Source organism: Cherax quadricarinatus, chromosome 46 (assembly GCF_038502225.1).
Source record: "Cherax quadricarinatus isolate ZL_2023a chromosome 46, ASM3850222v1, whole genome shotgun sequence".
Classification (NCBI taxonomy): domain Eukaryota; kingdom Metazoa; phylum Arthropoda; class Malacostraca; order Decapoda; family Parastacidae; genus Cherax; species Cherax quadricarinatus.
Window position 1 is genome coordinate 26,565,164 of NC_091337.1, and position 23,924 is coordinate 26,589,087.

The 23,924-nt window shown below is 42.7% G+C and overlaps 1 protein-coding gene across 1 annotated transcript in view; it reads right to left on the reverse strand.

The window, feature by feature from the left end:
* Nucleotides 1-5,450: 5,450 nt before the first annotated feature.
* The window catches only part of LOC128696634 (cytochrome P450 9e2), an 88,526-nt gene continuing 70,052 nt past the window's right edge, over nt 5,451-23,924 (reverse strand). The window contains exons 5-7 of the mRNA XM_070094411.1: nt 10,886-10,946; nt 5,767-5,957; nt 5,451-5,629 (exon numbers count right to left, since the gene is read on the reverse strand). Coding sequence (XP_069950512.1) covers nt 5,451-5,629; nt 5,767-5,957; nt 10,886-10,946 — 431 coding nt within the window. The remainder of the gene's footprint in view (nt 5,630-5,766; nt 5,958-10,885; nt 10,947-23,924) is intronic.

A 23,924-nucleotide genomic window follows, 5' to 3' on the forward strand; every position in this document is an offset into this window, starting at 1 on the left:
TCATTGGTCTCCACTCCAAAGCAACAGATATTAATGTCAGTAAACAAAACCTCCAAACCTCCTAAATTCCGTCAATATAACAACAGTTACCTTTGCAAACATACAGGGTCTAAAGCCATTAACAAACAACAGAATACTTTACATCAAGGGAATGCCCACGGAGTCAAATGCAGTGTTTGGGGCTTTCACAGAGACCCACATAAAGTATCATTTTGACAACGAAATATGGATCCCAGGTTATAGCCTATTCAGACTAAACAGACAACAAGGAGCGGAGGGGGGGGGTTGGCTTGTACGTCATAGAGTCACTCATTGGCTCAGAATTACTAAACACCTCAAATTATGTACTTGAAGTTTTGGCAGTAAAGATCAAAAACCTAAACCTTGTCATTGAAGTTTCATACAAGCCTCCGGATGCAACTTCCCATCATTTCCAAGAACAGCTTTCGAAAACTGACCACTGTCTGGAAAATCTCCCAACTCCTGTGCCAAACATCCTGCTAATGGGAAATTTCAGCTTGAGACATCAAAAATGGAGGAGTGTAGCAAATGATATTTTAGCAGAAATCACTCCAGGAGGAAGCTTAGATGAAAATTCATACACACACGAACTATTAAGTCTCTGCACCAAATTCACTTTAAACCAGCAAATAATAGAGACCACAAGACTAGAAAATATACTGGACCTAATCTTCACCAACAACGACACTATGATACGTAATATACCCGTATCAAAGACAGTACACTCAGATCACAACATAATAATGGTACAGTTATGTATGCGCAGGACTTCTGACCAGCAAAATGTGATCAGTTATGAGGGTGCCTTTACAAAATTCAACTTCAGTAGCAAAAACATACATTGGGAACAAGTCAACCATGTGCTAAATGAAACAATCTGGGAAGACATCGTAAACAACTCGGATCCAAATATATGTCTAGCAAAAATTAACTCTTTGGAACTTGAGGTCTACTCAAGGCGCATTCCATTAAGAAAAAGAAAATGAAGGTGTAAACTAGAAAGAGAGACAAGTACCCTATACAGGCGAAAGCAAAGAATCAGAGCCGCTGAGAGGGCATAATATATTTGAAATACAACGGAAGGTACTGGTCAGAGAAATAGCAAATATCGAATATCGAAGGGATCTTACAGGAGACAAAAATCTCAGAAAGAACGTAAAGCCATCAATGAAATTGTAAGAAACCCGAAATACTTCTTCTCTTGTGCCACATCTACAGCGAAAACAACATCCAGTATTGGACCCCTGCTTGAACGAGATGGGACATTCACAGATGACAGCTAAGAAATGAGTGAGACACTAAAATCCCAGTACAACTCAGGGTTCAGTGAGTCGTTAACCAGATTCAAAATTTGGTCACTTCAAAATCTCTGATATTATCCTAAGACCACTAGACTTCGAAAAGGCAATTAATAACATGCCCATGCACTCTGCCCCAGGCCCAGATTCGTGGAACTCCGTGTTCATCAAGAACTGAAAGAAACCCTGTCATGTGCCTTCAGCATTCTTTGGAGAGGGAACATGGACAAAGGAGTTATCGCACAGTAACTAAAAACAACAGACATAGCCCCACTCCACAAAGGTGTAAGTAAAGCAATTGCAGAGAACTACAGACCGATAGCGCTAACATCCCATATCATAATAATCTTTGAAAGGGTTCTAAGAAGTAACATACCCATCAATTACACAACCTAAGGCAACATCGGATTAGAACAAGTCGCTCCTGCCTGTCCCAGCTACTGGATCACTATGACAAGGTACTGGATGCTTTAGAGGATAAACAAAATACGGATGTAGTACACAGGCTTCGCAAAAGCCTTCGACAGGTGAGACCATGGTGTAATAGTGCACAAAATGCGTGACAAAGGAATAACAGGAAAAATCGGTAGATGGATCTATAACAAATAAAACACAATATATAATACTAAATAGATTAAAGTCTGAGGCGGCTACAGTGAAAAGCTCTGTTCCACAATACTCGATCCCATCCTGTTCCTCATCCTCATATCTGACATAGAAAGAGATGTAAGCCACAGCTCCATGTCCTCCTTTGCTTATGACACTCGAATTGTCATGGCAGTGACCTCCAGCGAAGACACTGCGAGACTCCAAGCGGACATCAACCAAATCTTGAAATGGGCCGTGCAAAGCAATATGAAGCTTAACGAAGAGAAATTTCAACTACTCAGATATGGAAAACTTGAAGAAATTTAAACTTTATCAGAATATGGAACAAATTCTAACCACACAATAGAGCGAAAAACTGATGTGAAAGATCTGGGAGTGATAATGTCAGATCTCACCGTCAAAGACCACAACAATGTATCTACCACATCTGCAAGAAAGATACATGAAAATATACACTTGGAAAATCCTAGATTGATTAGTACCAAACTTGTACACGAAAATCACTCCCTTTGAAAGCAAAAGACTCGGCAGGAGATGCATCATTCCCCCAGTGAAAAGTAGTGGCGCCACGAGTACACTGAAAGGCAATCCAATAAGTGTCAGAGGCCCAAGACTGTTCAGCTGCCTCCCAGCATACATAAGGGGGTTTACCAATAGACCCCTGGCTGTCTTCATGAAGACACTGGACAGGCACCTACAGTCAGTACCTGATCAGCCTGGCTGTCGTTCGTACGTCGGTTTACGTGTGGCCAGCAGTAACAGCCTGGATGACTAGGCCCTGATCCACCACGAGGCCTGGTCTCAGACCGGGCCGCGGCGGCGCTGACCCCTGAAACCCTCTCCAGGTAAGTTCCAGGTAGTGCTGATATTCTTGATTTTTTGAATATCCGTAATTTGTTAGTTTCAGTTTATCAACCATTTCGTTTTCTGGAACTGGAACTGGAACTGGAACTGGAACTGGATTAAGTTGTTACTGTAACTGTATTACAGGTTGTTATAGAGGCCATGAGAAGTGTTACAAAGTTTGGGGTCATGAGAGACGTTGTAGTTGTGGAGGCTATGAGAGGTGTAGACCTAGAGGCCATGAGAGTGGTTGCAGACCTGTAGGCCATAATAGGTGTTGTAGGCTTGGAGGCCTTGAGAAGGGTTGCAGGGCTGGAGGCCATGAGAAGTATTGTAGGCCTGGAGGCCATGACAGGTATTGTAGGGCTGGAGGTCATGAGAGGTGTTGTAGGGCTGGAGGTTATGAGAAGTGTTGAAGGGCTGGAGGTTATGAGAGGTGTTGTAAGGCTGGAGGTCATGAGAGGTGTTGTAGGGTTGGAGGTTATGAGAAGTGTTGAAGGGCTGGAGGTTATGAGAGGTGTTGTAGGGTTGGAGGTTATGAGAAGTGTTGAAGGGCTGGAGGTTATGAGAGGTGTTGTAAGGCTGGAGGTCATGAGAGGTGTTGTAGGGCTGGAGGTTATGAGAGATGTTGTAAGGCTGGAGGTCATGAGAGGTGTTGTAAGGCTGGAGGTCATGAGAGGTGTTCTAAGGCTGGAGGTCATGAGAGGTGTTGTAAGGCTGGAGGTCATGAGAGGTGTTGTAGGGCTGGAGGTCATAAGAGGTGTTGTAGGGCTGGAGGTTATGAGAGGTGTTGTAAGGCTGGAGGTCATGAGAGGTGTTGTAGGGCTGGAGTTTATAAGATGTGTTGTAGGGCGGGAGTTTATAAGATGTGTTGTAGGGCGGGAGTTTATAAGATGTGTTGTAGGGCGGGAGTTTATAAGATGTGTTGTAGGGCTGGAGGTCATAAGAGGTGTTGTAGGGTTGGAGGTTATGAGAAGTGTTGAAGGGCTGGAGGTTATGAGAGGTGTTGTAAGGCTGGAGGTCATAAGAGGTGTTGTAGGGTTGGAGGTTATGAGAAGTGTTGAAGGGCTGGAGGTTATGAGAGGTGTTGTAAGGCTGGAGGTCATAAGAGGTGTTGTAGGGCTGGAGGTTATGAGAGGTGTTGTAAGGCTGGAGGTCATGAGAGGTGTTGTAGGGCTGGAGGTCATAAGAGGTGTTGTAGGGTTGGAGGTTATGAGAGGTGTTGTAAGGCTGGAGGTCATGAGAGGTGTTGTAAGGCTGGAGGTCATGAGAGGTGTTGTAGGGCTGGATGCCATAAGAGGTTTAGGGCTAGAGATCATGTGAAGTGCTGTAAAGTTGGAGGTCATCAGAGGTATTGTAGGGCGGGAGTTTATAAGATGTGTTGTAGGGCTGGAGGTCATAAGAGGTGTTGTAGGGTTGGAGGTTATGAGAGGTGTTGTAGGGCTGGAGGTCATGAGAGGTGTTGTAGGGCTGGAGGTCATAAGAGGTGTTGTAGGGCTGGAGGTTATGAGAGGTGTTGTAAGGCTGGAGGTCATGAGAGGTGTTGTAAGGCTGGAGGTCATGAGAGGTGTTGTAGGGCTGGAGGTCATAAGAGGTGTTGTAGGGTTGGAGGTTATGAGAAGTGTTGAAGGGCTGGAGGTTATGAGAGGTGTTGTAAGGCTGGAGGTCATAAGAGGTGTTGTAGGGCTGGAGGTCATAAGAAGTGTTGTAGGGTTGGAGGTTATGAGAAGTGTTGAAGGGCTGGAGGTTATGAGAGGTGTTGTAGGGTTGGAGGTTATGAGAAGTGTTGAAGGGCTGGAGGTTATGAGAGGTGTTGTAAGGCTGGAGGTCATAAGAGGTGTTGTAGGGCTGGAGGTTATGAGAGGTGTTGTAAGGCTGGAGGTCATGAGAGGTGTTGCAAGGCTGGAGGTCATGAGAGGTGTTGTAAGGCTGGAGGTTATGAGAGGTGTTGTAAGGCTGGAGGTCATGAGAGGTGTTGTAGGGCTGGAGGTCATGAGAGGTGTTGTAGGGCTGGAGGTCATAAGAGGTGTTGTAGGGCTGGAGGTTATGAGAGGTGTTGTAAGGCTGGAGGTCATGAGAGGTGTTGTAAGGCTGGAGGTCATGAGAGGTGTTGTAGGGCTGGAGGTCACGAGAGGTGTTGTAGGGCTGGAGGTCACGAGAGGTGTTGTAGGGCTGGAGGTCATGAGAGGTGTTGTAGGGCTGGAGGTCATGAGAGGTGTTGTAGGGCTGGAGGTCATGAGAGGTGTTGTAGGGCTGGAGGTCATGAGAGGTGTTGTAGGGCTGGAGGTCATGAGAGGTGTTGTAGGGCTGGAGGTCATGAGAGGTGTTATAGGGCTGGAGGTCATGAGAGGTGTTGCAGGGCTGGAGGTCATGAGAGGTGTTGTAGGGCTGGAGGTCATTGGAGGTGTTTTACTGTTTATTACTAGTACTACTTCAGTATAATCCACAGGTCTATCTGAATTAACTACTGAACTTTCATATGAAGAAGCAATGTTTACTCTTGTACATTAGATATGATGTTTACACAAGAATAACAGAGATATAATCCTTTTGGTTATATTTTCTCTAATCTTATTTCTGTATTCGTGAAAGAATGTTTTTTTTAAGTCCTTCCAACTTTAATTCAATAATCTATTTGGTCTTCCGTATCTTATTTTTTACAACACTGATGAGCTTAGTTCATTGTTTATTTGTTTTGGCTGTGAGTGGAGAAACCACAAGATGGAGCCCTCCTGGTCTCAGTAGGAAGGGAGAACGTTCCAGTTTTGGCTCCTCGTGGCCGCTCCTCAGGTGTATTTCTGCTTTCAACAGCAGCTTAGCGAGTGCCACCTTAACCTTCATCAAGGCAAACCGCATACCTAAATGATAAATAATTCAAAGTCAAAAAAAAACCAGCAAATTGATGTATTGGAAGGACTTTATATTATAATCGCTATTGAATATCATTATTAATAAAAATAAACTTCTCCAAATAAAATTAGGCTACTATACCTACCTATACAGTTTCTAGGACCCATTCCGAAGGGCATGTGAGTGAAGCTTGTAATATTGGTCTTGTTCTCTGGTAAGAAGCGGTCTGGAAGAAACACCTCAGGTTCAGGCCAGTAGCGAGGATCGTGGTGTAAACTCCAGAATGGGATGGTCACCAAGTCTCCAGGACGCAGAACCACTTTAGTGCCAGGTATTCTGTTAACATAAGTAATAAATACCGACAAGTTGGTTTAAAAAGACACGTAAGCAAACACTATGACACATTTATTAGAAAACGTTTCGGTTCTGGGACCTTGATCACTTCTAGCATACAGAGATAGAAACAGCCCCCTAAGCAGTTCACAGTGCTCCCATGTGGTGATGTTGCCACGAATACTCGCCGGACACTTGCTATGAGTAACATCAACGTTTCCACCATAAACACATCATCTATCAAAGACCTCACCACGAAACGCAGCTCCACACCTCTAACTTCTACAGCAGGCGTCTACACTATCCCCTGTGGATTATGTCCCAAAACATATGTAGGCGAGACAGGCAGAGATCTTGCAGTCCGCCTGAATGAGCATCGAAATGTTTCTAACAGAGACGATGTAAGGTACGCCTGTGTCCTCCACAGAGACTCCACGGGACATTTGATGAATTGGAATAAGGCACAACTCGTTCTCACCGAACCAGACCTCAGACGCCGACGGTGCCTAGAAGCCTCACTAATCGCCCTCACCGTGTTAATCGCCACCGTGGGAGGCCTGGTCATGGACCGGGCCGCGGGGGCGTTGATCCCCGGAATAACCTCCAGGTAACCTCCAGGTAACCGACACCATAGAACGTAACACTGGAAACTACAAAATTTCAAAAACATTGGCATACATGATACTTAAGCACCACCAGCCCAACAACACAGGAGTCATATGGTTTCATCGTCAACCCATCCTCATCCCAACATGACATTCTTCAGGTCACCATGCGTCACTCACACATCACTCTCCGCCTATATATATAATGTCTTTCTATCTCTGTATGTTAGAAGTGATCAAGGTCCCAGGACCGAAACGTTTTCTAATAAATGTGTCATAGTGTGTGCTTACGTATATTATATATATATATATATATATATATATATATATATATATATATATATATATATATATATATATATATATATATTTATATATATATATATATATATATATATATATATATATATATATATATATATATATATATATATATATATATATATATATATATATATATATATATATATATATGTATGTATATAGGGAGGTACCACCTCTAGAACTGTCCTGGGGACCCTCATCCTCAGAGAAAAGAATAAACTTGCTTCAGGGAAAACTCAAGGTTCTCCCTGAAGCTGATCGAGAATTTTCTCCTACCGCCTCCTATATTTAATATATATTTTATTTAAAGACAAAATACATTGACAAAACATTCACAAAAATACAATAGAAAGTAAAACAACCTGGATAACAACTCAGAGCTACATATCGAATACTTCGCCCAGCTCCTCGGCGGTGGGCCGCGCGCCCAGAATGCTGCAGGCATTTCCTCTCTGGATTACAACACTGAGTCTCTGAAAGAGGAAGCTGGCCGCCCTGTGGCCGTTGGTTTCTATGATGAGCTTTTCACCCAGCTCTTTGAGGAACTTTAGAGCACACTTGCCCCATGCTCCAAGGGTCTCCAACCCTATTGGCTTGAAGTTATAGCAAGGGGGAAGGTCTTCATATTTGCAGATATTCTGGGTCTCCCCGTGGCTGGCAGTTCCACCCCCTTCAGCTACGGAGTATGGCAAGTAGGTGTCTGCTTTCCATCCTTCCAGGGTAGCATAGTGGCTCCATCAGGACGCTTTTGACTTCCGTCAGACCTTTGCACTTGGGGTTCCCGTTGAGCTGGGCAACGGGCTGTGGCGAGGCTTCTCTTCATGATGTCATTGACCTCCTTATGTCTGGCATACTTCCCTTCTGTTGTGTGACACATAAGACCATGATGTCCGAATTGATCAGCTGTTGCCCTGCCGCAAATACACCTAATTCTACGCCGTGCTAAAGAGTGCAGATTCAGGACTCTTCAGTCTATTCTCATAGGGAAGATTTCTGATACATGGGATCAACTTTTTCATCCTCCTTTGTACATTTTCCAGTGCAATTATATCCATTCTGTAATGCGGTGACCAGAACTGAGCAGCATAATCTAAATGAAGCCTAATCAAAGATATATAGAGTTGAAGAACAACCTGAGGACTTATATTATTTATACTTCTTGATATGAAGCCAAGGATTCTGTTAGCTTTATTGCGAACACTAATGCATTGTTGTCTTGGTTTCAGATTACTGCTAACTAGAACTCCTAAATCCTTTTTGCAATCAGTAATATTAAGCTCTTCATTATGTAGTTTACATGCTGCACGGTTATTTTCCTGTCCAACATTTATCTTGTCCCTAATCTTACTTCTGTATACCTGCAAGAACACTGTGGGGTTAGTCTTCGAATCCCTTGCGACTTTAGCCTCATAATCCCTTTTTCCTTTTCTTATTCCTTGCGACTTTAGCCTCATAATCCCTTTTTCGTTTTCTTATTCCTTTTTTTTATATCTCTCTTTAATTGAATATATTGATTTCTTAACTGCCCATCCCCTCTTTTGATACTCCTATATATGCCTCTCTTTTGACCAATGAGGTGTTTTAATCTATTGTTTATCTATTTGGGATCATTTCTGGATTATCTAATTTCCCTACTCGGAACGAAAGTTGTCTGGGCAGCTACAACTATGCTCTGAAAAACGTCATCTTGGCAACCAACACCACCTACCTGACCCATAGTCAGGTCGCTCCACTTTAGCCCACCCAGTTAATTTCTCAGTCCCGTGAAATCTGCCAAGCGGAAGTCTGGGATGGAGACTTGATTGCAGTATTTAAGTAATTCCATGATTTATTGAAACTAAGTGATTTGTGATCACTTCCCCAAGCTCATCATTCACCTCAAATTAGACTCAAGATTTCTTGTCGTATTGTTTCATTCAATTTGTCTAAAGATAAAATCTCCCATTAACACAACATTGTCATATATAGACACTATGAATTTCATCCCATAGCAGCTTACTGCACTCCCTAAATTAAGTGTGTCACTCCCTAAATTAATTTGTCACTATCCTCGAGAAACTGTAGCCAAAGAGATTTTGTGCCCGATGCTTCTAATCTTACATCTTGTCTAATACAAAAATTTAAATTATCTTTGACACACAACGCCGCTCCACCACCTTTCCTGTTACTCACGAAATCGTAATGACACGATTGCAAACAAACCATACCACGGGCGGGATTGAACCCGCGGTCAGAGAGTCTCAAAACTCCGGACCGTCGCGTTAGCCACTGGACCAGCTAGCCACAATAAGATTCGTCCAACTAGGTATATTTCTACACCATAGGAAGGTTATATAGGTACCACTGTGACCACTGGAGTTTTGAGACTCTCTGACCGCGGGTTCAATCCCGCCCGTGGTATGGTTTGTTTACCCTTCCTGTTGACTGTATCAGTGTGGAATAGTTTATAGCCTTGTATGTGGCATTCAGAAGGCATTTCTCAATCTTTCAGTTTTAGCCAGGTCTTCGTTATAACAATAATATCTATATTACCTGCACTTGCAAGTAAACTTAGCTATCTTATTTCTTAGACTCCTGCTGTTTGTATAGTAAACCTTAAGGGAGCTAGTCATTCTCTGCCCTCTACTCTCTCTCTTTGTTTGTTGATCAAATGCTTTACCATTACTAGCAATATTATTTTGAATAATGTCTATTAAACATATCCTTGAGGAATCCTGGTAATATCTGCTGTTTTCAACCCTTGTACTGAAGCTTGATTGTTTCAGACAAACACCCATACTTCTATAATCTATCAATTTTAAGTCCTAGACAAGTCATCAATGATCCCCCTCAATCAAGTTGGTTAATGCAACCAGTCCAGCCCGTGAGTGATGTACCCCATCCCTTGCACACATATCAAGTTCACCATAAAATTTGCCCCAGTTATCAACGAATGGGATTGCAAATATCTTACAGTACCTGTCTAGCCAGCAATTTATACCAGTTGCCCTAGACATCCATTCATTGCCCACTTCCCTTCTAGGCAAGATGCTACATATGATTGGGACCCCTCCCTTAGACCTGACTACTTCTATGGCTGACCTGTACTTATCAAGCAGCTCTTGTCTCCTGCCCTTCCTGATGTCATTTCCCATTATCTGACATAATATTATCCAAGCAACTGAATATGTCATCAACGCCTGACCTGACTAGGTTAGGGCGTTGGTTTAAGCGGGTAGGAGAATTGAACCTGCCTCGCATGGGCCAGTAGGGCTGCTGCAGTGTTCTTATGTTATCAGAAAAATATTTGATTTCACATTCCCTAGCCCTTCTGCACACCTATAAGCCAAATAACATCTATTATTAACATGCAATCTTTCCCAGTAGAGTACCTGCATGAATTTATGATAAACAGACAACGCCATTTTCAAAATGGCAGCCATAACTTGCCCCGACGAGTCTGGTGATGTCTCAGTATCCAGATATGTTCACAGTGTTCGTGCCTTTGCCACTAAGATCTTAAATATTGTTATATTATCTTAAAATTCTCCTATACTTTGAACAGCAGCTTATTCAAAGAGAAATAACAGTCCCTGTTTTCTAAGTCTTACATTTTCTAAGACTTAGTGTCATGCAACCCAAATGTGCACCGTGAACTTTCTAGGCGAATAAAACTGTCGCAGCTTTAAAAATTATTCTTTTTTTATGCCTCAACTACCTCAAAATAAGATATTCACTTGTCATTTTGCAATTTTATGTTACCTAGTACCATTAACATGACTTGGCCTTAACTTTGTCTGTGTAGAAAGTATAAACATGACCTAGAAACATTTAGGAAGAAAATATAAACTTGAAATAGGAAGAAAATATAAACTTGAAATAGAAACATTTAGGAAGAAAATATAAACTTGAAATAGAAACACTTAGGAAGAAAAGCTTCAACTTAAAATAATCATTTGTTAGCTATATAAAATTTCATTTCCTTTTTTTTTGGGGGGGAGGGGGGGTAAGTGTAATACGTACTTGTAAGTTTTGTTGCAGACGCGACTACCGAAGACCGCTGGCGGGTACAGTCTCAGGGACTCTGAAATATAATAAAATTAACATTAACGAAGTTCAAGGAAGACTTAAAAATCATCCACATATTTTTAATAACTCACTTTCATTTTAGTATAGCAAAGGGATTGATCAAGAGTTTTATTATCTGTAAATAACACTTCTTGATCATTAACTTGACCTTCCATACGACACAATTGGTGTTGCCTCTGATTACACATGTCAAATTCGGCACTAATGATGTGTCTGCAGTTACATTAATTTAGAATAATTGTGTCTATTCTTTTGTGTTTTTTAGATAGATGAATTCTTTTTTTATTTTATTTAAAACATACAATACAGTAAATAAATAAAAGTTTACAGTATCGGATCATACACAGCCAATATAAATTCTTCATTATCTAAACACACTGTACGTTTTACTTCGCCCTTACACAAAATTTCCCTCATCACCTGTACAGTTCATCCCTGAACACTTATGCTAAATACAAGTTTATACAATGTTAGACTTGACAACAATCAAAAACAATGTAATATTCAGCAATATGTCTAATATATACACTTCACTCAACTTACAGATGTATTATGCCATTAAACATAATTCCATTAAAACAATATAAAACTGTGTAATTAATACAAAATAAAAACAATCCTCTTACTCCTTCCCATCTGCTAATTACAATATACACACTGAATAACTGCAATCAGTAAAAACTCAAACAGTAAAGCTACCCCCCCCCTTTAACACCATTTCACCATATTGTACAACAACTCACCATCGTTCATTTAATTATCTACACTACAATAGTTAAAAAAAAAAAAAAAACTCACCACATTTAACTCTGCGCTGTCACAAACAAAAAATTTCTCATCTCCTGTACAAACTGTCCCATTACATCGATTCCAAATAAAAATGTATACAATTTTAAACAATACATCTATCAATATGCTTTAATAGGCATTTAAATACACGTCACTCCACAGGTAGATGTATAATACCATTATACAGAAATCCCCAAACCCCTTTTCATCTGCTAATTACAAAGTACACTCATACACTCATACACTTAAGTAAAATACATACATTATAACCATTATAATCCATACATTATAATAATAATTTACTTAATTGAAACTGAAGGACATAGTTTTATGACTTAAAAAAAAAAGAGAAACCTTCAATAGTTAAGAATGCCAACAGACATGATAACATTCCACTTGAAAATATATACGCACTCACTTTATACGTATACCCATATATAATAAGTTGACACATAATATCACAAGATATATGATTTAAAAGTATATTTACAAGATTATCATACTTGCTCAACATAATAATATAAAAATACCTAACCGATTTGATAAGCCTCCTCGCTGCCCCGTGACCACCATGTTAGAAAATATCAACAATTAAAGCTTTGCCCTATCAAAAGAGTATTCGATAAAAAATTTATGCCAGATATACACTTTTCCCCCTCCCCCCTCCCCCCCTATTGCAAAGATCAATCCTATCCATCCATTACACCATCAATTCGCGCAACTTTCTCACATTCAATACCATATACGGAACTGGAAAATCTATATCCCACCTTCGTCCATACACGACCTCATTCCTACATTTTGTTTTATAAAAATGCCCTGTTAAAACCCTTATTCGCACTTCCCCCTCCACCTCCCTCATAGCCCACGATGTAGTAATATAATCCACAACTAAATACATGACCGCCCTTCTCACGCTATCACTCACTCCCTCTATATCCAAACTCAAAGCTTTCAACAACATTAACGGCCTTCCTCCTAACATATCTAAGACCCTACGACACCATAGACGTACCCTTGCGATACCCTCACAAAAATACACCACATGATATTCAGTCTCCGCTTCCCCGCACAAGACACATGTGCACTGCACAACTCTCATCTGATACAAACGTACTTTAGTGGGTAATATCCCTTGTAAAAACCTATACATAGTTTCCCGCGCCCTTCACTTTAAACGTAACTTACGAAACGCTTCCCAGATACCTGCCCAATTATATAAAGGAAAGACACTCTCCTTCTCCATCACCTCATTTCCCCTCACAGTCCTTCCCAAAACTCGCACTAACACTTTTCCCGGTATGCTAACCCTCAATAAATACCTCAACATACACATACACTCCTCCAATTCCCTACCCCCCCACACACCACTGCCTCACATCATCCATAACCTCACTCACCCTTACATCCTGATCCCCACCCAACCGTATATAACTATGTTTCACATACATGCTTTTCAATCTACTACACAGGGGAATTAATCCTAATCCACCCCTCCCAAATGATGTTGTCACAACTGTCTGCTTAAGCCAATGATAACCATATCCCCAAATAAAACGCATTACCTTCTTTTGAACCAACCTTACATCATTCTTTATCAACGGGTAAACCACTGCCACATGCCACAATTTAGGATAAATGAGTGTATTTGTAACTATGACCCTCTGATGGATCGTCAGCCCACTCGACCGTATTCCCCCTAGTCTCTTTAATACTCCTTGCACAACCCTTACAGAATTGGCATCTCTAGCTTCCTGCACTTCCTGTCTGTATAATACCTCACAGACTTTAATTTGATCTACTACCTGCCAACTATACTTTTGTCCCAAGTTCCCTCCTACCCATGAACCAACCTCTAATAATTTAGACTTCACTCCATTAAGACACATTCCTGTTGCCCTACTAAATATCTCAACGATGCGATCTACATTTCTTAATCCCTCCTCTCCCCCAACTAAAACCGTCGTATCATCAGCACACCCAACTATACCAGGAGCTCCCCGCTGTCGTATTCCCCCTTCACTCACCCCAACATTAATCATCCTATATAGAGGATCTTGCAGACATGCAAATAGGATTTGAGACATGGGACATCCCTGTCTCAGTCCCCTACCCATACTAACTGCCTTCCCCACACGTCCATTGATTTGCACCTGTAATACTGCGCCTTTGTATAATGTTTCGGCCCATCGGACAATTTCCTCGCCAAAACCCATGCGCCTCATTATCATCCATAACGTCTCTCACTCTACACAATCATAAGCAGCCTTCCAATCCAATGCAAGTACACCCCCTCCACTCTTCCTCCTATCATCTATATAGTCCTTTATCCTCCCATGTCCACTAATCATTACCGCCCCGGCGCACCCATTTGTCCCTTATCTATAACCCTCCCAATAACACTACGTAACCTATTACTTAAAACCCTTGCAAACAATTTATAATCTCCACACATTAAAGATAAACCTCTATAATCCAGGATGCTATTCTGCACTTCCCCCTTCGGAATCATGACAACCCCTGTTCGTTGCGTCATGCCCATGTATTCCTTTACCTTCATTTCATTCAATAAACGCATCATGCATTCCTTCAAGACCTCCCAGTTACTTAAATAAAAATCATTTGGAATGCCATCAATCCCTGGCGTCTTCCTTACACTCATCCCCTGTAACGCCTCCAACACTTCGTCTTCTCTTATCGGTCCCTCTATCTCCGCCCTGTCATCTGATTCCATGGTTCGTGTTATCCCTTCCTCCATAATATGCAAGTCCCTCTTCTTCGCATTACCCCCTCTCATATATATCTCAAAGCATTTATCCGCAAAACCACTCATACCTTCAGTCAGTACTAACCGCTGTCCCACCGTGTACCCACCCACGTCCTGATGTACTTCTAACTTTAACATATTCATTATATTTTACCGGATCTTTAATCGCCGCAGAATGCAAGCTGATGGTTTATCACCCCATAAAACATCCTCCAACCCACCCCTTAATCTTTCACCATCAAACCTTGCATTCTGCATCTCCAGCAATTGGGTCTTCATACCTTCAGTCTCCAATACTGGATAAACTCCATTACTATCTACATAACACTGTTTTAACTGTCCCTCCAAATACCTTTGAAATCCATATTTCCATTGTCCAACCTCCCTTCCTTTCCTCATATAAAAACTACGGATTCCTGGTTTAGCACATTGCTCCCGCCACAGTAATATATCACCTCCCAGCTTGCCTTTATTCCATTCATTTTTCCACCATTCCGCAAAACTAAGTCCACCTTCCATATACTCTAACAAGCTCACATTTAGCTTCCAATAACTCATAAAACGTTTCGGCAACTCACCCCAACCCACGTCCACAACCACCCCTCTATGATCCGAGAATACTACATTTAGAGTTTCGATATTATTAACTTATATCCCAGGAGAGACATAAATGCGATCGAAACGTGCTGCATATCCACTCCTCACAAAAGTATGCTCCACCACCCACCCTTCCCCACTCATTACATCTACTAATCCGACTCCCCCTAATACATCCCGAAGGACCCCCAACACACACCCGGCTCCTCTCGGCTCCACATCCTTCCTACGGATCACACAATTCCAATCCCCCCCCCAAATAATGTATGTATAGGAAGCCCTCGCATATGATAAATAAGAACATCCCTCACAAAATCTTCCTTTATGCGCCTATTGCTGTCTGCAGGCATATAAACACTTACTAAAGACACAGGAACCCCACCCCATGTACCATCCACTCTTACTAGTCTCCCATCCCCCCCTTCTTCCCAGTGTAACATTTGAAATGGACTGGTCTCCGCTATTAAAACTGCAGCACCTCCCTTGAGTTTACCTGTATACCCAGCATAAACTTTGTACCCGTCAACTAATAAATCCCGACCTAACTTAAAATTATGTTCTTATAAAAGGATGACCTGTACCCCATATCGCCTTAAAAAAGGCACTGAACATCCTCCTCTTCACTTCGGCCCTGAGGCCATTTATATTCAATGTTAAACACTTAAAAATGCTAACGGGGTCTTACCAATCGATCTCTTACCATGTGTTTCTTTACGTTTTTGATCAGTATTCTTTTCACTATGCCCGTTCCTAGTCACATCTTTCTCCTTCCCCTTACCCCCTCCCCCCTGACTTTCCTAGCCACATCCACTGTTTGTTTTTTACCCGAACATTGTGCAGGTGTAAGAATATCATCACTGTCCGAGGCAACTGCCTCCCTCATTCGTGAAGCCGCAACAGTGATCATTTCTTTCGGACTGCCTTCCTTGTGTATTTCAACTACAGTTTCACAAAGCCCTTGTGTTTGCCCATCCCTCCTACTCACATTGCCTCCCTCATGTACCCCTTCCTGATTCATATGTTACTCATGCAAGCCTATATTCAGCATTCCAGCTTCATGCTGATCATCCAAAAATTCCTGTATAACATTATTTATGGCAGCCGACACTTCACTACCCAAATCCACTTGTTCCACCTCTTCCTCCATACATATTTTCTCAACGTCCTGTGTTACCTCCGGTAACGTAGCACACTCCTCTGGATTGTCATCCACAATCTCACTCCAAGTCCTACGTGCCCGAATATGTTCTCCTGTAGACTGGGACATCACCGCTCTTTCCTTTTCCCCTCCTGTCCCTGCTCCCTGTGTCCCGGTCGACGAACGTCGTGGACACTGTGCAGCCACATGTTCAAATGCACCACAAATCGACAGGTTCTCCTTTGCACGGCATATGTGACATATACCTGAGTTTTAAAATCACTCAAAGCCACAAATGAAGGTATGGATCGCCGCAAGGAGATTTTGAGAGTGAAAGATCCCTCACGCAGTCCCGCATACGTACCATCTGACCATTGTCCAATCGTTGCTTGATGTATCACTCCATATTCCTCAAACGACGCGTTGATGTCTTCTTCATCCGCCTCAAAGGGGACATTCTGTATTTTTACCCTAGTATAGTACTTATACACGTCCCTCATTCTCACTTCCAAACCAGGGTTAACCGTCATGCACACATCCTGGTACTGATCCACCATCTTGTCATACGTCACAGTCGTCACGAATTTCACGAATATTCTCGTTGAGCTGTTTAATGCAATGCCGTACAGATCTTCATTGTTGATTCCATATGTATCTCGTAAGATAGCAGGCAGTAGAACAGATGCATTTGTGTTATACACCGCACCTTTCAGCACTTCTATGCACACAGTGTTGACACGTCTCCTGACAGCCTGCGCCATCTTGAGAAAATCTCGCAGTGCTACCAACAGACATAAGCACAACAGCCAACGTCCGCTCTCCACCAAGGGTGTGTGACGAATGCAGGAGCTAAGGTGCAGCACAACCTCCCGGCCCGAAAGCGAAGAGGTCAATGATAGATGAAATGGATAGTTCAGTGTGTGCATGTAGTCAATACCTGTCATTTTACATTTGTGGTACCATGCTCTGCTCTGTATATGCTTTTAACACTATATTATTTAATGAAATATATTTTCTTACTATAATTGAAAACAACTCCTTTAGGCAATTGGTCACAAGATCTCAATATTAGTCATATATAAGTTGAAGTACTGCCAGGTGGGCGCCTGAGATTATATAACAATTTATAATCACCGAACAAACTCTTAGTGAACCCACGCAATGTTCACATTGTTACGTAATTATGTTATTAATTTCAGTATTATTGTATAGAATTAGGTTATTCTTACGGTTATTATTATAAATTATTTTATTTATATTTTATTTGAAACGATGCACAAAATACATATACTGGTCAAATCGAATAGTACATAATGTATATATATATATATATATATATATATATATATATATATATATATATATATATATATATATATATATATATATATATATATATATATATATATCTGGCACCTCTGCCAGAGAGAGGCTGTGGGCAACCCGCTCTGTGATTTTGGCACAATATCGTCGAATCAAGAACACCTACCAGGATTATCATCAACAGGCTGGTGTGTGAATATCTGCTGGTCGTGTTGGAAAGGGCCAGAAGACTCCGCATTTCGTCTCTTCCTTCAGAATCAAGAAAAGTTCTGTGTATGTGAATTCAGTGAGGGAACATAACGGTCACCTATGGGTAGGAGAGGTCGGTGAGGGAAGGCCTCATGGAGGAGGAGGAGGCGGAGGTTGAGGGGTAAAACTGCCCCCCCCCCTTCCCAAACAGGCGCGCATACACCGTGTGCTCGTGTTACAACAATGGAGTGTTTGTTCACCTTGTGCATAGTGTATAGAGTCTATAGTGTACAGTGCATAGTATGTGCATGGCATGCGCATAGCACCTGTAGTATATAACAGTGTGTCGTTGATAGTGGGGGCTGTGCACAGAGCATAGTGGTGTATAGTAACAGGTGCACAGAGCATTGTGGTGTATAGTGACTTGTCCTGGGAGGGAGTGAGTGCCCTACTCCGCCTCATCACACATCTTTCACTCCTCCCTTTCTTCCACCGCCCACCAACACCATGAACTACATGCAGTATGTGCCATGCGCCATTTTCCCTTCAGCCTGGGCTTACCACATAGTCTGAGGTATGGCAGATGATGAAGCCAGCTAGCCACAAAGCCAGGGAAACAATGCACCAAACAATGAAAGAAGAGGCACATGTCAGGTGTGTGGAGAGTTTCGAGCACGCAACAGGGATGGCCGCATTCGTGCACACAATGGGTGTGCAGGATCACATATGCCCCCAGCAGAGAGCAGCCCACAGCCTCCACAGGCAGATAACAATTCCAATGGCAACCTCGTCACTTGCGATAACCTTCTGTTGGCATTCAAATCCACTGCTAGCACTACACTATCCCACATCCCTAAAGCAGCTCGCCCATATGCAGCAGGGAAATTCACAGACCTTCTTAAGCGGGTGAATGGAGGTTCCACCAACTTAGAAGCCCGAGGCACCATCCAAGCATGGCGCAACCTACTCTTGTTCGGCAATGTCTGTCTTGCAGTTCCTGAAAGACGAGGCAAACTGCTATCCACGTCATTTATCAAGGCGGTGCGCAACTACCCAAGAACGGACAACTGTGTCCCTCTGCCCCATCATCGCAAAAATCAAAGAGGTAGACCCAAGAAAAGTCCCACTGAAAATGAGAAAATTTGCGCACAGGTTAGCAAAAAAATAGAAGAAGGTAACACAGTGGGAGCAATAAGAATAATTACAAGTGATGACACTGTAGCCCCCAAGGATGAGACCACGGCCCAAGCACTAAGAGACAAGCATCCAACCAGGGACACCATAGCCATCAACGACAACCCTGAGGAAGACCCCATCATTGAACAATTAATTTTGCCAGAATCGGAAGTCTATAAGGCGATCGTGTCATTTCCAGCAGGATCTGCAGGAGGTTACACTGGAATTCGACCTCAGCACCTCAAAGAGATGGTAAATCCAGTACTCGGTGAATCTGCATCAATTCTTCTCACCGAGTTAACAACTTTCGTCAACAATTGCCTGGCTGGGCGAATCCCAGAAGAAATTAAACCTTTCTTTTTTGGAGCCTCACTATGTGCTTTGAAGAAGAGGGATGGGGGAATCAGACCCATTGCAGTTGGAAACACTCTTCGCCGTCTCATTGCCAAAGCAGCAGTGAGAAACATTCGCCTAGAAGCTGCCACTTTACTCCAGCCACACCAACTGGGCTTTTGGGTCTCTCAAGGCAGTGAAGCTGCAGCTCATGCCGCAAGGGCCTACATCAGGGACCTACCAGAAGACAAGGCCATAGTCAAACTTGATTTTAGAAATGCCTTTAATATGGTGAAGAGAGATGCTGTTTTGCCAGCTGTTTGGGATCGGTTCCCCAGTCTTTTTCCCTTCATTTCAGCCTGCTACAGCAAACCCTCAATTCTTTTGTTTGGAGAACATGAAATTCAATCATCAGAGGGTGTTCAGCAGGGTGACCCACTCGCTCCACTTCTCTTCTGCTTGGCAGTAGGAGAACTAATTTCCAACCTATGCAGTGACCTCAATATCTGGTACCTGGATGACGGCACTCTGGCAGGTGCTGAAGAGTCCCTGGTGGGGGACCTACAACTGGTGAAAACACAGGGAGAAGACTTGGGACTCATCCTCAATCCCTCCAAGTGTGAAATCATCACAGTGAACCAGGAAATAATCAATGCTGTGCGAAGAATCCTCCTGGAAGTCTCAACTACCACTCTGTCCAACAGTACCCTCTTGGGGGCACCGCTGGGTCACCAGGTCATCGACACTGTCCTCAGGGACAAATTGAATGACCTGATGAGAATGGAGGAGAGAATAAGCGATCTTGATGCCCATGATGCTCTGTATCTCCTCACAAGGTGTCTCACTGTGCCAAGACTCACTTACTTCTTGAGGTGTGCACCCTCTTTTGACAACCCAACACTCGATGAATATGACGCACACCTGAGATCAACTTTTAAGAAGGCACTAAACCTGTCACTAGAGGATGAGCAATGGGATCAGGCAACCCTCCCAGTGCGACTGGGAGGTATAGGGGTGCGTAAAGCAACGCATGTTGCTTTACCTGCTTTTCTGTCTTCGAGTTTGGCTTCAGGTGCATTAGCCAAGAAGATAGTACCCGAACGCTTGAGAGACATGGTAGGAGCTCAAGACCCCAGGTTTACTGAAGCAGCGATTCGGTGGGACACCCTTACAGACTCCTCCAGTAGACCAGCTCCTCCCAAACAGCACAAACAGTCCCACTGGGATAAACCGATCATGGAAAAAATCTCCAACACAATGCTCTCCAATGCTTCAGGAAAGGACAAAGCTCGTCTTCTGGCAGTGAAGGCACCACACTCAGGAGATTTCGTGTTAGCTGTTCCCAATTCCTCCCTGGGCACCCGTTTCGACCCACAGGCCATTCGGATTGGTGTTGCTCTTCGCCTAGCCGCCCCCATCCTCACAGAACATAGGTGTAATTGCGGCAGGGCGACAGCTGATCAATTCGGACTTCATGGTCTTGTGTGTCACACAGCAGAAAGGAAGTATGCCAACATGAGGAGGTCAATGACATCATAAAGAGATGCCTCGCCACAGCCAGTTGCCCAGCTCAATGGGAACCCCAAGTACAGAGGTCTGATGGAAGTCAAAAGAGTCCTGATGGAGCCACTATGCCACCTTGGAAGGATGGAAAGCAGATTGCCTGGGACTACACCTGTGCTGCCACATTGGCAGACACCTACTTGCCATACTCCGTAGTGGAAGGGGGTGGAGCTGCCAGCCACAGGGAGACCCAGAAGATCCGAAAATATGAAGACCTTCCCCCATGCTATAACTTCATTCTAAAAGGGTCGGAGACCCTTAGAGCATGAGGCAAGTGTGCTCTAAAGTTCCTCAAAGAGCTGGGTGAAAAGCTCATCATAGAAACCAAGGACCACAGGGTGACCAGCTTTCTCTTTTAGAGACTCAGTGTTGTGATCCAGAGAGGAAATGCCTGCAGCATTCTGGGCACACGGCCCACTGCAAGGGAGCTGGACGAAGTATTCGAGATGTAGCTCTGAGTTACCTATGTTGTTTTGCTTTCTGTTGTATTTTTGTGAATGTTTGGCCAATGTATTTTTGTCTTTAAATAAAACATACTTGAAATATAGGGGGTGGTAGGAGAAAATTCTCAAACAGCTTCAGGAAAAACCTTGAGTTTTCCCTGAAGCAAATTTATTCTTTTCTCTGAGGATGAGGGTCCCTATGACAGTTCTAGAGGTGGTACCTTAATATACATACATATATATATATATATATATATATATATATATATATATATATATATATATATATATATATATATATATATATATATATATATATATATATATATATATATATATATATATATATATATGTATGTATATATATATAGCTGGTTATAGCAAGGAATCAATGCTTCTCTTTGGAGAGCATGAAATCACATCATCGGAGGGTGTCCAACAAGGAGATCCTCTTGCACCATTTCTCTTCTGTATTGCAGTTAGGGAAATCACAGTCAGACTGACCAGCGAGCTAAACATCTGGTTCCTAGATGATGGCACACTAGCAGGTACAAAGGAGTCCCTCCTACATGACCTTACACAGGTAATGACACGGGGACAGGAAATGGGTCTCATCCTGAATCCATCCAAATGTGAAATCATCTCAGTCAGTCAACAAGTGATAAATGCAGTGAGATCAAAACTACCAGGAGCAGCAGTCATTGCCCCCACAAATAGTGTCTTGCTAGGAGCACCTCTGGGAAGCAATGCCATTGACACAATTCTCAGGAAGAAATTGGAAGAGTTAAGGAGAATGGAACAACGAATAGGCAATCTGGACACCCACGATGCCTTGTACCTTCTCACAAAGTGCTTGAGTCTGCCCAGGTTGACATATTTCCTAAGATGTGCACCTTCATATGATAACCCTATACTGCACGAATATGACAGTATTCTGAGGCAGATTTTTACGAAAGTACTTAACCTTACTCTAGAAGACGGGCAGTGGAACCAAGCTACACTTCCAGTCAGACTAGGAGGCATTGGTGTCCGCAAGTCATCACAGATTGCGTTACCTGCTTTTCTGTCCTCGTGTATTGCATCCAGAGAGCTTGTAGCAGCGATTCTCCCTGAACATCTTAGGGACAAGATTGGAGCCCAGGACCAAAAATTCATTGACGGAGCAATGATCTGGGATAATCTAACGGGCTCAGAAACCAGACCTGCTCCCCCCAACAACTACAAACAATCGCACTGGGATGGTCCAATAGTGGAAAATATAGCCTCAACGATGCTTCAGAGTGTGTCAGGGAAGGATAGAGCCCGCCTCCTGGCAGTGAGAGCCCCTCATGCTGGGGACTTTCTGTTGGCTGTTCCCAACTCCAGCCTTGGCACACGCCTCGACCCACAGACCATCCGCATCGGTGTTGCCCTTCGACTTGCCGCCCCTATTCTCGCCGAACACAGGTGTATTTGTGGCAGTGAAGCAGCAGACCGATTCGGGTACCATGGTCTTGTGTGCCGTAAATCCGAGGGAAAGATTGCAAGACATGAGGAGGTTAATAACATTATCAAGAGGAGCCTCACAACAGCTGGATGCCCAGCAGTAAGGGAGCCACCCCAACTATGCAGATCTGATGGCAGCCAGAAGCGTCCAGATGGTATCACCCTTCAAGCCTGGACAGATGGGAAGCAGGTGGTGTGGGACTATACATGTGCATCTACCTTGGCTGATACCTATCTCCAATACACCAGGGAGGAAGGAGGGGCAGCTGCCAGCTTTAGGGAGTCCCAAAAGTCTAGAAAATATGGAGAACTTGCCCATCATTATATGTTTGTTCCCATAGGCTCAGAGACCCTTGGCTCATGGGGAAAGAGTGCATCTAATTTCCTTAAGGAGTTGGGAAAAAGACTCATCAGGGTAACTAGGGATCCCAGGGCAGCTAGTTTTCTGTTCCAGCGGCTCAGTGCGGCTGTTCAAAGGGGTAATGCATGCTGCATTTTGGGCACACGCCCCAGCTCTGAGGAGCTGGATGAGATTTTCGCCTTATAATCGGTGATACACACGTAACAACATGTACCGTATATGCCACCTTTATATCAACAATGTATCTCTTAAATCTTCTGTGCCATATTATGTAATAAAATATTCCTATTGGTAAAAAAAAAAAAAAAAATAGTTCAAAAGATGGGGTGGTAGGGGAAGTGGAATATTCAAATGGCTTCAGGAAGAAATCCAAATATTCTTCCTTGAAGCCTTTTTATCCACTTCTCCGAGGCTATGGGTCCCACAATTTACACCAGAGGTGGACCCCATCCTATATATATAATTAAAAAAAAAAAAAAAAAAAATATATATATATATATATATATATATATAATATATATATATATAAATACATATATATATATATATATATATAATATATATATATATATATATATATATATATATATATATATATATATATATATATAATATAGGTATAAACGAATAATATGATGGTACTATGATACCGGTTATGACCAAGAATCTCCACTCCAACAAATACATACTTTATACATAACGGCGCTAACAACACAACCCTAAAAATAGAGCCCACACCCTACCTCACCCTACCTCACCCTACCACACCCTACCTCACCCTACCTCACCCTACCACACCCTACCTCACC